The sequence below is a fragment of the Mastigoproctus giganteus genome, chromosome 10 (assembly GCF_048544385.1).
Source record: "Mastigoproctus giganteus isolate SK-2022 chromosome 10, ASM4854438v1, whole genome shotgun sequence".
NCBI lineage: Eukaryota > Metazoa > Arthropoda > Arachnida > Uropygi > Thelyphonidae > Mastigoproctus > Mastigoproctus giganteus.
In genome coordinates, this window is record NC_143584.1 from 8,902,008 (window position 1) to 8,915,086 (window position 13,079).

A 13,079-nucleotide genomic window follows, 5' to 3' on the forward strand; every position below is an offset into this window, starting at 1 on the left:
GAATTGCTGAGTTCTGTATTGGTTGTTCCTAGACTCAGCCAGAACAGCTGATTTTACAGTTGTACCTGGGTTTTTGTGCTCTTTCCCAAAGTTTTATCCCATGGGGGGGGGGCAAAAATGATGGCATAAATGATATTTGTAGAAGAAGTCTCCCAAAACTAATTCAGAAAATCTTACCAGCTTCAGTATGCTATAACACAGGCCCATAGACTAATATTCAAGTGAAGATGCTGTTGCTGAAGTTCTTATTATAAAACTTATTTTTTTTTTAAAGTCATTTACTGAGAAGTTAGATCTTTTTCGCTGTGTATCAGAGTAATAACCCTCTTACATTTTATTAAACCAGCTGTAAATTTTTAAAAAAACAGACATGAGCAATCAGCAAATCATCAGTTAAATCTGGAAAAAAAGTTTGGGTAGATTAAACTGCATCTGTTTATGAATGCCATACAGATGAAGTAATAATACACAACCTATACACAGAATACTGATGAAAATTTAACAAATAAATAAAAATAAATGAAACAGAAAATAGTAAAAAGTTACTATAGGAAATGAAAAGCACTAAAAATAAACTGGTTAAAATCTTTATTTTTCAGGAATATGTGTTTCTTTTATAAAAAAATGTTTACACATGTACTTCAGTCTTGTGCATAACAGTAAATACCATAGAGCTATGCTGCTACTACTGCAATCTTAAAAAAAATTGGAAAAATCAATCTTCTCTACCTGTCTGTGAACCAGAAACAACCTAAGAGTCAGTAAGGCACTATCATCTCAAAGATGGTGAACAATAACCTCATCCTGATTAATGTTGTCTTGCATTAACTGACCATACAGACACTGGTTCATTTCTAGTGTAAAATTTATGTAATTTCTGTTAGTGGTTGTTGCATTGTAGTAGAAAATTTGATATCTCTACTCTGTCTTCAGTTATAGTAGTTTCAGTGGCCAAAGATGAAATTCCTCACAGAATTTTGGCGCATTATAGCCTCAGTTGCTGATGCGCCAATAAACCCCAAACCAAACCAAACCAAACCTCACAGAATTTCATCTTTGGCCATTGAAACAACTAAACTATTGTTTTAGCTTGCTGTGGTAATGGCAGAAATGGTGCTTCCTAGGCTATTAAGCCAAAAGTTTTAATCATAATGGTTTTAGCACCTTTAATATCCACAACCTTGTTTGATGGAACATTGAAAGTTAGTGGAACTTTGTCCATATTACTTATCTGTAAAAATTCAAAACATTATTTCTTCCTTGCATTAATTGCATGTTACGAAAACTGCAAAATCTTTCTACATTTGACTGGAATCTTTTGTACTAATCTAGTTTAAGTGTGCATACTTAAAACATGCCTTTTCATAAATTTGTAGAACCAGAAAGTTTTCCCAGTGAAATCAGTGATATCTTGTACGGAGGGTTGATTTGGCCTTTTGATAACAGTTTTGACATTAATCCTGCTTGTGACATATGGCAGCAATGCAATTTTTTTTTCCCCGCAGGCGCGGTCTCAAACCTTATCAACAGATGTATCAGTTGTAGAAGTTGTTTTAATGTTGACATGCCTCGGAAATTGGACCCATGGTTGGAAGGTTACATAACCACACTTTCCGAAGAAGGGTACAGTTATGCGAAAATTATTGATAGGTGCAAGTCGAAAAATTTGAGTGTATCAAAGTTCGGTATCCATAAGGTTTTGAATGGCAAAGGAAAATTCCGCGAAGCTGCTGCAAATGAACGGAAAACACCGAAGAAACTGCAACCTGCTCCAAGCAGAATGAGGGAGGTGGTACGAAAAGTGCAGTCGCTCGTTGTCGGTGAAAATCCAAAAAGCCAAAAGGCTGTAGTGTGATGTGTGGGAACATACAAGACAACTGTTTGTCACATAATCAAAGAAAATTTGCAACTGGAGAAGAAGCACAAGGCCTGTGTACACCACCTAGGAGCAAGGCAAATTGGAGAGTGGTGGGTCAATGCTCGAAACCTCTATGAAAATATCTGGCAGCTGAAAGATGGAAATTCGTAGCAACATTGGACGAAGCGTGGGTATACCTCTCCTATTGCAAAAAAATTCGGGCAATTTATTACTGTCCACAGGGTGACAAGGCCTTTCCAACATGGGAGCATCAGTGCAAGGAAAGTTTTGGCCGAGGTGTTATGGTTGTAGTCGGTTTTTGTTATAATGACAAATTTGAGTTGTGTAGAGTTGCTAAAAACGTGAGTCAACTCAGTGTATTACCAGACTGAGGTTCTACAGCCATTGTCTGAATGTGAAATACCCACATTGTACGGTTCTGACACTGAGAAGGTCTGGGTACACCAGGATAAGGCGTCCAGTCACAATCGCATTCCACCCATGCTTTTTTGCAGAGAATGGAAGCAGTGACAGGTATTCATTCGATCCCATTTGAAGATATACCTGTTAAATCACCTGACATGGATTTTTGACCCATGGATTTTTGCGCCTTCGTACTTTTGAAAAGAGCTCTCGGAAACTGCCACCCCAGAACTGTAGAAGGTTTGTGGAAAGTCTGCCAGCAGGAATGGGACAAGATCGACTTGGCAGTTTTGCATTTGGACTTTACTTCAATAGAAATTGCGATGCCATGCGATAGTCCATGAGCAGAGAAAACAAAGAGAACACAATCGGTGGCGGCAGCACGGAATTTTGTAGTTTTAAAGGACTGTCAAAATTGTTATCAAAAGGCTGAATCAACTCTCCATATAATCACCAACCTTCTTGCTTCATGTATGATTGTTTTTGTAGATGTGGGAAATTCTGTTTTCTGTGGTCTCTTATCTAGTTTTCCATCTCTTTTCCAATTGTGTCCATTATGCAGAATATTTATGAAAGAATGTTTATTCTTTTCTGATTTCTGTAATTCTTTTTTTTTTTTTTTTTTGTTTTCTCAATTCATGTAACAAATGGTATGTTATTTTGGTATTACTACTAATCAAATGCAAAATGCTTAGCAGACCTAAATTTAGTAGATTCTGGAAATAATGAAGAGCACCCACAGAGGTATCCCTTTTGTCCATATAGGATCCCATAACATGACTTTCTCAGGCTGACAGTCCTCCGTGGAAGCTTAGTCACACAACGCCATATGCCATTCATTTGGAGAGGTCTGGGTTCAACTCCTGTCAACAGTTGGCGGAATTGTTAACAGGAGTTGAATTTTATTTTCAATCGAGGCTGTGGTTAGCTACTCTTAGACACAGTAGGGGTCCCAAAGTTTTTCAGCCTACACATCATGCAAGTTAGGCCCCTGAACATGCATTTCTACAGACAGGTACATATGTCTATGTAATCAACAAGCTCCAGTTGCATTAAAATAATAATTTTGAATTTCTTTCCAGACTGATGGTATTTACCATCAGTCAAAATATTTTAACAGTAAAGCAGGTGTAACTCACAGCTAATGAAAGGGCTGGTCTTGCCATCATTTTTCAATATACAGCAAAGCCTCAATTAGTATGAATTTGAATAATACGAAATTCGATTTAGTAAGAATTATAAAATGATACCATACCTTATTTAATACGAGTAAAAATTCGGTTAGTATGAGTTTTTATTCCAAATTGCACCAAAAATTACACGTGGGTTATCAGTGACTCACACTGCATTGCACCAACCAAAACTCGCTGGTCAGTCCGCATGTGGATATTGTGTGAATACATACTGCAGCTTGTTATCCTATATATGTGTACAGTACTGTATTATATTTAAAATTTTGATAAACTGCTCCTGGCAAATATGGACAAATGGAAGAATACTTGTAGTGCAAATAATGCAAGTGCAAAAAAGAGGAGACTTGTTATTACATTAGAACAAAATTTGATATAATAAAATGACATGCACATGACGATAGCAATTCTAAAATAGGCCGAAATGTTGGAATGCATGAATCTACATTAGGCAATATTATAAAACACGCAGATGAAAATAAAAGAAAAAGGTAAAGTTGCATCAGCTTTCTGTAGCTTGCAAACAACTATGTGTAATAGGAATAGAAACATTACAATGCTAGAAATGGAACAGCTCTTATCTGTGGCTGGAAGACTGCAACCAAAAATGTATTCCTCTTAGCAAAGCAGCAATTCAAAGAAAAGCTTTGAGTTTCTTTACAGGAGTGAAAGAAAACTGAGTTCATGCAGAAACTGAAAACTTTTATTGCAAGCAATGATTTGTTTAGCTGTTTTAGAAATAGAATTCAGTTACATAATCTTAAAATTATTGGTGATTCTGCCAGTGCAGGTAAAGAAGCTGCAGCTAAATATTCTGATATTTTGAAAAAAATAGTGGAGGAAGATGCATACACAGACCAACAAATTTTTAATGCTGATGAAACTGGATTATTTTGGAAAAGAATGCCTTCCAGGACTTATTTCCAAAAAAGAAAAAAGTCAACCTGGATATAAAGTGGCTAAGGATTGTTTAACACTTTTATTGGGAGGCAATGCAGAAGGAGATTTCAATTGAAACCAATGCTCGTTCATCGAATCCTCGTGCTCTTTGAGGCTATAATCAGTGATCACTTCCAGTGTTTTGGCATTCAAATAAGAAAGCATAGGTGACCAAAGCTCTTTTTGAAGACTGGTTTTCAACATATTTTTTCCCAGCTTTGAAAATTATTGCAAGAATAACAATATTGTTTTTAAAGAATTATTGATTTTAGATCAATAATGCTTTAAAATTCCCCTGGTCATCCAACTACACTTGGTACAGTGTGTGAGAATGTAAAAGTAATTTTTTTACCAGCAGATACAACATCTTTGTTGCAGTAATAATCACAACATTTAAAGGAATAATCGCAACATTTAAAGCCTACTCCCTAAGAAGAGAGGCCTCTGTAGCCGAGTGGTCAGGAGCCAGGAGTGCAGTAGCACACACTCCTTGAGTAGACCTGGGTTCAAGCCCCTGACTGCTAAATATAGTTGATCTGCCAACCTGCACTGGATGAGCATGGCAGATTATGGTCCATTTCCCTCAACATGAATTGTTGAGAAGTCTTTCATCCTGCAATGGGTTGATAATGGCTGCAGTTTACCTTTTTTTTACCTTTACCCTAAGAAGAGTGTTTGCACAGGGAATTACTCAAACAAGCGACAATGCAATTTCTTTAATTGACTTCTGGAAAAAGTATAGCATCAAAGATGCAATTGAAAATATTTCCCATGATTGGGAAGAATTAACTGCAAGCAATATACATGCAATGTGGAAACATTTTGCATAATTGCATAAATAATTTTGTTGGTTTTTCCCTCTCAAGTGCAAGCTGTTGTTGAAGAAATAACAGACAGTGGAGGATGGTTTGGTTTATATGAAATAGACACTACAAATTTCCTTGACTTTCTTGAAATCACACTCAAAAGAAATGACTGATGGAGACCTTCTTCATTAAGATCAAAAGCATGCATTTGAAGAAGCTGACAATGCTGATGAAGAAGTAGACAATGTGCAAATGAACGAGTTCACCATCAAAGAATACGAAAAAATATTTCAAAAAGCTTTAAAACAAGTTATGGTCGATGCTGACCCCAACGTTGACCAAAGCATGCAAGTCCGCTGAGATATGGATAAAGTTTTCAGCAACTACAAGTGCATATATAAAGACTTAAAGAAAGAGAAGACAGTTCAATGTAGCCTGCTAAAATATTTTAATAAAATGTAATATGTTTCCTTTGCTTAGTTTATAATAAACTTGAATCAGAAATACATTTTTATTATCCTTTGGTAATATATATGTTAATAAACAAATTAAAAAAAATTGTGCTTAAAAATTTTTATTGCATAATTTCATTGGGATAGGATCAATTATCATACTTTGTGTTATAATAGCTTTGAATAGTATGAATTCGTTTAATACGATGGTTTTGCAAGATCCATTATTCATACTAATCGAGGCGTTGCTTTAATATGATATCAGATAATTAAATAGAAAAAAACAGAACCATATATGAAAATTTTCTGTTTTGTGATAGTACTGTACCTAAAAGTCATGTCAAAATAATGCAGTTTTTTTACATTATCAGATTTCCTTTGTGAATAATTACTCATAATCATAATTTAATCATATACATTGAAACTTAATGGTTTTCATAAATGTAGTTTCATAAATGCCATTGAAAAGGACAAAGGACACCCATTACTAAATTTTTGGAAGAAAAGGAGCATTTTCATTTTGGAAAATATAGGAGCTATATGAAATTTATTTAAACTAAAGCCATACATTCCAGATTTCATTTTAAGCCCTTCAGTAGCAATACTAATTTATAATAATTTACATCAGAAATATATTCTTACATGTTAGATGCTAAATCCTCTCTTTTATATGGTGTCCTACCTGGTTTGTTTATTACATGGCTATGATATGTAGGACTGAAGGATAAACATCATTTCTTTACAAACAGAAATGAAATTTATTTAATAAAAAAAATCTTGTTTATACTCTGACATGACCACCAGGCCTTAGCCAAGTGGTCAACGCAAGAGTGCATAAGTATACATGCCTCAAGTGACCAGGGTTCAAGCTTAGGACTGCTAAATACAGTGCTGTTTCTTGTATTCTTTATATCTTGTGAGCTCCTCTGACTGTGTGGTCATCCTGGAGTATAAACAGAAAATTCATTCATTAAATCAAGAGTACAATCGTTAATCGTATTTAGCAATCATGGGCTTCAACCACGTTCATTCAAACAGCGTGTGCTACTGCACCCTTGTTTCTGACCACTGCTGTGTTGGGCTTTAACATTTCATCCCTACATGTGATGGCCAATCAGAAGATGACAGGTCATATAACATTCTTCTGATTAGTTGTAACTGATTGTGTTTACAAAGGAGTGTCATGAACTTTCAACTGACTTGATAATGTCAGTAACAAATTTGGAGCTGCTGGATTATGATTTTGTTGTGTGCAGACTTCTCTTAAAGTCATATCTTGCTAATTATATTTTTTCCATTGGCATTTAACCTTTAAACTGTACCCTGGATTTCTTATGGAAGGAGTGGGTGTCAGCTTGTAAGTATAGTAAATATTACATGCTAGAGATTGGCTGAAAGAACATTATGAAGATACATCTAGCTAGAGTTAGGGAAACATGACTAAGAGCAATATAGCCTTTCATATCATTGTGGAGAATCACCAGGTAATACTCTAAAATCCCCTTACAACAAAATATATTCACCAGGAGGAGAAGGGTGCACAAATAATTTTGCTGTACTCAAATTGCAAACCTGAAAATTATTTCAAAAGAATCATTTGTATAAATAAATTCTGCTGCACTTTTCTAATATAGAAAAGTAGTAATTTCTGCATAATCCCTATACTTAAATATCAACTTTAAAATCAATAATAAATAAAAAAATAAAATACGCATATACAGTCACATTGGGATGCTTTGGAGTTTTGTGTATTTTTGGAGTCCCATGTTTTGTGGGTCCTAGTTGCACACATTTTGTAATACATGTACTGTGATGAATTTATGCACAAGCATAAATTCATCACAGTACATGTATTACAAAAAAATTCTAACTACAGATTAAAAAACATGGCACTTTGTGTAAATTTGCAGGCAAAATGATTGTTTATAGAAAATTAATGAAAATAATAATTAAAAATAGCAAACTACAAAACCATTTAGATAATCCAACCATTATGTATGCCAGTTTTGACAAATTTCAAAATCCTTTTGGATATCTTTATCTCTAAAATATGGAGACAACCATATTCCAGTCACTGGCATTTTATCTCGTGGGGGCAGTTCATGTCCTTCATAACAATAGTGGTTCACCACTTGTTTCTAATTTTTCAGGTTTAAATCCAAGTGGAGTTGTTCTTCCCCCCCCCCTCCAAATTATTCCAGTTTTTTCAATCCACAACATCAAAATCAGCCCACGAACACCAATTCTGAAATAGATTACCATAATTGGAACTGGTGCACCATGGCTTAAATAGCTATGTCAAAATTCTTAAGAAGAAATAAGGAAGGGCAGATTCACTGAATCTTCAGAATACAGTTATATTTAGCTATGTTCTAAATAGGGTTTTTTTTTTTTTAAGCAATCTATATTCTATAGTGAAATATGATGATGATGCTATTTATATTACAGGATACCCAGTATTTCTTCAAAAACAATGGTGAATTTGCCCAAATACATAAGTACATAAACATTTCTCAGGAACGTAACTTCCGCAAATAGCGGGGGTTACGTTCCTGAGAAATGGTTGCTAGGCAAAAAATAACTCTTAATCGAAGTTTGTTTCTTCATTTTTTTTGTTGAGCTCCTTTTGAATTTCCCTGTAAGGCAAGAGCAGTTGTTCTAGGTCTCATTTAAACTTGATGCTTCTTTCCAAATTAAGATTCATTTCCCCACCACCTTTTCTGAAAGTTGTATGGAGAGGCTAACGATTTCCAATTCTGGTCTAACAACGTCGAGATCTTCTTCCTCAGGATCATTTTGGTTCTCATTTGACCTTGTTACTAATTCATCCAACTCTTCTATTGTAAGTTCATTTGCATGAGTCAATAAGTTCCTGAATGTCTGTTGCATCGATGTTTTCAAAGCCCCCCCCCCCTCCCCCGCCTTCTATTTCCTGTGCGATTGCTACAATATTGGTAACCAGTTCATTGACATTAGGGACTGTTTTAGCAACAACAACTTCTGGCCACAATTTTTGCTAACACGTGTTAATTATAGATACTCTTATCTCATCAAGCGATGCCTTAATGTTGATAATGCAATCTGCGATGTTATAATTTTTCCAACTTTGACTTACAGTTAAGTCTGATTCCCTTTCCATTTTTTAAGTTAAGCCAGTAAAAGTTCTAACATAGGACTGAAATGCAGCAATCGCACCCTGGTCTAGCAGTTGTAAAAGTGATGTGGTTTTGGGTGGCAAAAACACATTTGGGTGGTCAAATTCTAGACTTCTTGGATGTCCTGGCATGTTATCAATAAAAAGCAGAACCTTGAAAGGCAGAGATTTTGAAGCTAAGTAACTTTCCACCTCTCGCAAAAAGCTATTATTAAACTACTTTCTAAAAAGTGTAGTTGTTACCTAGGCTTTTTTATTGGATTTCCAATAAACTGGAAGATGATCTTTATTCTTTTCCTTCAAAGCACATGGATTCTGCGATTTATACACGAGCATCAGTTTGATCATCTGTCCACTAGCATTTGCACAAAACAGAAGAGTAAGCCTATCTTTGGAAGTTTTGAATCCAGGAGCAGATTTTTCATTTTGTGTTAAGTATGTTCTGGCTGGCATTCTCTTCCAAAACCCAGTTTCGTCTGCATTGAACACCTGTTCGAGAACATATCCTTTGTCCGTAATTAACTTTTTTAAATCATACGGGGAAACTTTCTGCAGCCACAAAATCCGCTGATGCAGACTCGCCTATAAGTTGCCCGTTATGAAGGCCATATCGATTTTTAAATCTTTCAAACCAGCCTTTGCTAGCTAAAAAAAACTTCTCTCCAGTGCTATCACAAGTTTTGATAAAGGTATTTTCCCTTTTCATGAATGATGAGTGAACTTAACGGAATTTTATTTTGAGTTTGGTTTTCTATCCACACATTTAAAACCTTTTCCATTTTTTCTAATTTAACATGAGTTACAGAACAAATTTTTGAAGCATTTTCACGGACACTACAGCGGATTTTTTCTTCAGATTTCTTGATTGTTATTGTTGACTGTTGACTCATTGATTTTGTTTTGCCACTGACAAGACACTTTCATCATTAGAAATTTTGTCTAATAACTCAATTTTACTCGCTAATGGCATTGCCTTCTTTGATCTTTTCACAATTCCCTTGTTATTTGTAGCCATATTTTTGTAGGGGTTAGAAAAGAACTTGTCCACAATAAAGTCACTTTCTTTTAACACACTCGGAAAAATCTGTTTACACTAACACACTGCAAAACGGTAGCTTTTCTCTTTTGTAAGCATATCAATTAAAAGCATACGAAACCTTTCATGACAAGTGCATAACACATACTGAACAAGGATTAGCGGGAAACATCTGCACTCGTGATTTTGTCATCCCTCTCCCCCACCCACTGAGTGCCGTTTTGACTGGGCAAGATGATTTTAGCCACACCAATGTTTTCTATGGCAGAAAATGTTCATGGCGCTTTAAAATTAACTTTTTTTTAGGTTTCGTTTTATATTAAATCAGCAACTGTGAATACGCAAAACTGCAAATAGCAGGGGTTTACTGTATTCTGTAGACTTTTCTACAGATTTATAGCAGCCACAGTTTTCAGCAGAGAACAATTTTTATGAAAAATGTAGATACTGTTGTTAATTCCAGAGTGAATTTTACCACTAAGATATTTTGCATCCCTAGCCTAGGTTGATAATTATATTTTCAAAATTCAACATCAATTGAATATCTGTGTTTCTTTCATCAGGCACATGGATATTGAACTCTATATTTTCATTTTCTTTATGCTCTTAGAGTTCAGTAATAACTTAGCTGGTGAGCTTATTCTCATATTTAGTAATGATAGCTGCAGTTTTGACATCTACTAGTTCTCTGATTTATAAACCGATAGATCTTGTTTAGTTTCAAGTAGTGTTATCCAACTCTCTGCTATACTGATAAACATTTTTCTGTTTGCCTTACTTAAGATTTATACATTTTTTTGCTTTCAGTAATTATTTCTTTTCAGGATTTGAAAAGATATATAAGCTGCATTTACAACTGTGTATTCTAATTTTACAGGAACATTTCGTCTGAACTATGCACCGACATCGAGAGTCGTAGAAACACACAACTGAGTATCCAAGAGGCTAATAATCTTAAGTATTATCATCTTTGAATCTGTTATCTGTGTGGAATATACATGCTGAGCAGAAACACTGTGACTGTTAAAGTGGATGGTACTTAATAGGACAGAAAGGTTTGAAGTTTTTCTCTGGATCTCAAATATTTAGCTGACTTAGGCCATAAAACTTGTATTGGACTTATGATTAATGTACTGGTGCTACTGTTTATCACCTAATCAAGTTGATGCAAGTTTAATAAAACATGGCTTGAGTCTGCTGGCTACTCTAGTCATGCAAGTGTTAGTACAATGTATTCTTTGTGATAAAAGATGCTGTCAATAAAAGTAATTTGAGCCTTTAAAAAAAGAAATAAAAACAGTGTGTGCTTTCTACCTCTTGGCATTCACCTGTTTTCAATTAAAGGATGCAATTCTGTTTTCACAGACTGGTGTGAACTGTGCTTCTAGGTAAAATAAACATTGCATGTTTTGGACTCAGGCTCTTGTCTAGGCTGATTGACAAGACAGTGGTAGTCATGTGTATTTTAGCCAAATTGTAATATAAAACTACCACTGTCACAAGTAATGTCTTCTGTACAAATTTTTATTGCTTAAAATTATCACCTAAGTCACAACTGCTTCAGAATGAAGTCCATAGTTATGTACATATCGCAACTCAAGCCTAGTTTTGGCTTGGTAAAGTGGTTCGACATCCTTTGTTGCCAGATGTATCGATATTGTAAAAAATACTGACAGTTAAACATTTTGTAATTATTTTATGTACTGCAAGTTAGGTGTACAAAACATGCTGCTTCAAAATAAAGACTTAAGAAATATCACAAATTAAATTTCTTAGTGGTTTGCATTTTTGGTAGAGCCTTTTTCTTACACAGACATGATGGGCAGTGTGGATAATTTATTGTTCAGAACTTTATGAAGTATCTACCTTTTGGTTTTTAATCAGTCATTGATTTTATGTAGTGTAAACTAGTCTGAATTGCCTTTCATTTTAAATGAATGTCATTTTAGTTGAATGTTGTCATTCTGTAATTACTCTAATGAAAAGGAATGTCACCTTCAATATTCTTACTCTTTTACATTGAAATAAATTATTTTTGAATATCTTCATTATCATTATTATTGAAAGGTTTAGCAGCCATAATGACTGAGCACTTTGATAATAATGTAAATTAAATGTTAGAAAAAATTTAGTTTTCTCACTTGCAAGGTCTGTATAAATAATTATATTACCAACTAATATATATACATACATACATTTTTGCCTAATGGAGAGACAACTAGAAATAGAATATATGATTATATTTTAATTAATAAATATTTTTAGATTTTTAAAATGCATATTTATGCTTTGTATCATAATTTCACCTTATTTTTGAAATATCAATTCACTTGAAAGTATTGCAGTTAACTATTTTTACTTTGTTTTCCCCATTGATACCCCAGTATCCAAACCTTTTCAGATCACTTTCACTCCTTTAAAAACAAGGTTGGTTTAATAAGGCCTTATTTATTTATTATTATTTTTTTAAAATCTGATTTTGCCTTTTAATAAACAAATTCATCAAGTTCCTCATTTAAAGACATTTCCAGGTGGCAGTTACATCTTGAATTTTATTCATAATAAATTGACTCAAAAAAGCAGTGATCAGAATTTGGGCTAAGTATGTGAGCAGGAATAATGCTTCAGCATATGTAGTGTACCTGGCTGAAGTGGGCAGATGGTGTGGTGTGTGAGAGAGATTCTCTTTATCAAACTTTGTTAGTGAATGTATTAATAACTTCCTTCCTTGATATTGTAGTAAGTAGCAGTTTTAATGTTAATTTAAAAATTTGCAACAATAATGTGGTTTCATATTTATTGTTGCAATTTTTCTGCATATACCTGCTATATGCAGTTATTTTATCGTATAAATGTGTGCCTAGGGTATGTTAATACTATACTTTCAAATACTGTGCCTCATATACCCAGGCATTTATTTATGTTATCCTTCCTCCAGCTGACCAAAATGCAACAGTATCTAAAAGTTAAGCAACAAAATTAAATGTCATCAATAAATTAAAATGAAAAAAAAAATAATAATAATAATAAAAAAAAACTGATTTATATATAAAACAAAGTTGAGTATAATGGACTTGAAACATGCATTCATATAAGTATCCTTTGAAATTCACCTTCCTTTATTTTACCTTTGACATGCAAACTCATTTTGTGATATAAATATTTGAACATGTTTCTCTTTAAATCAGTGTTTAAATAGCCTTTTTATTGACCCGTCTGAG

General features: G+C 34.1%; 1 protein-coding gene across 1 annotated transcript in view; it reads left to right on the plus strand.

Annotated features, from left to right (window-relative positions):
* The window catches only part of LOC150078672 (uncharacterized), a 292,422-nt gene extending 280,796 nt beyond the window's left edge, over positions 1-11,626 (plus strand). The window contains exon 12 of the mRNA XM_090382317.1: positions 10,736-11,626. Within this exon, the coding sequence (XP_090238443.1) occupies positions 10,736-10,791 (56 nt within the window). The 3' untranslated portion in view covers positions 10,792-11,626. The remainder of the gene's footprint in view (positions 1-10,735) is intronic.
* Positions 11,627-13,079: the final 1,453 nt, after the last annotated feature.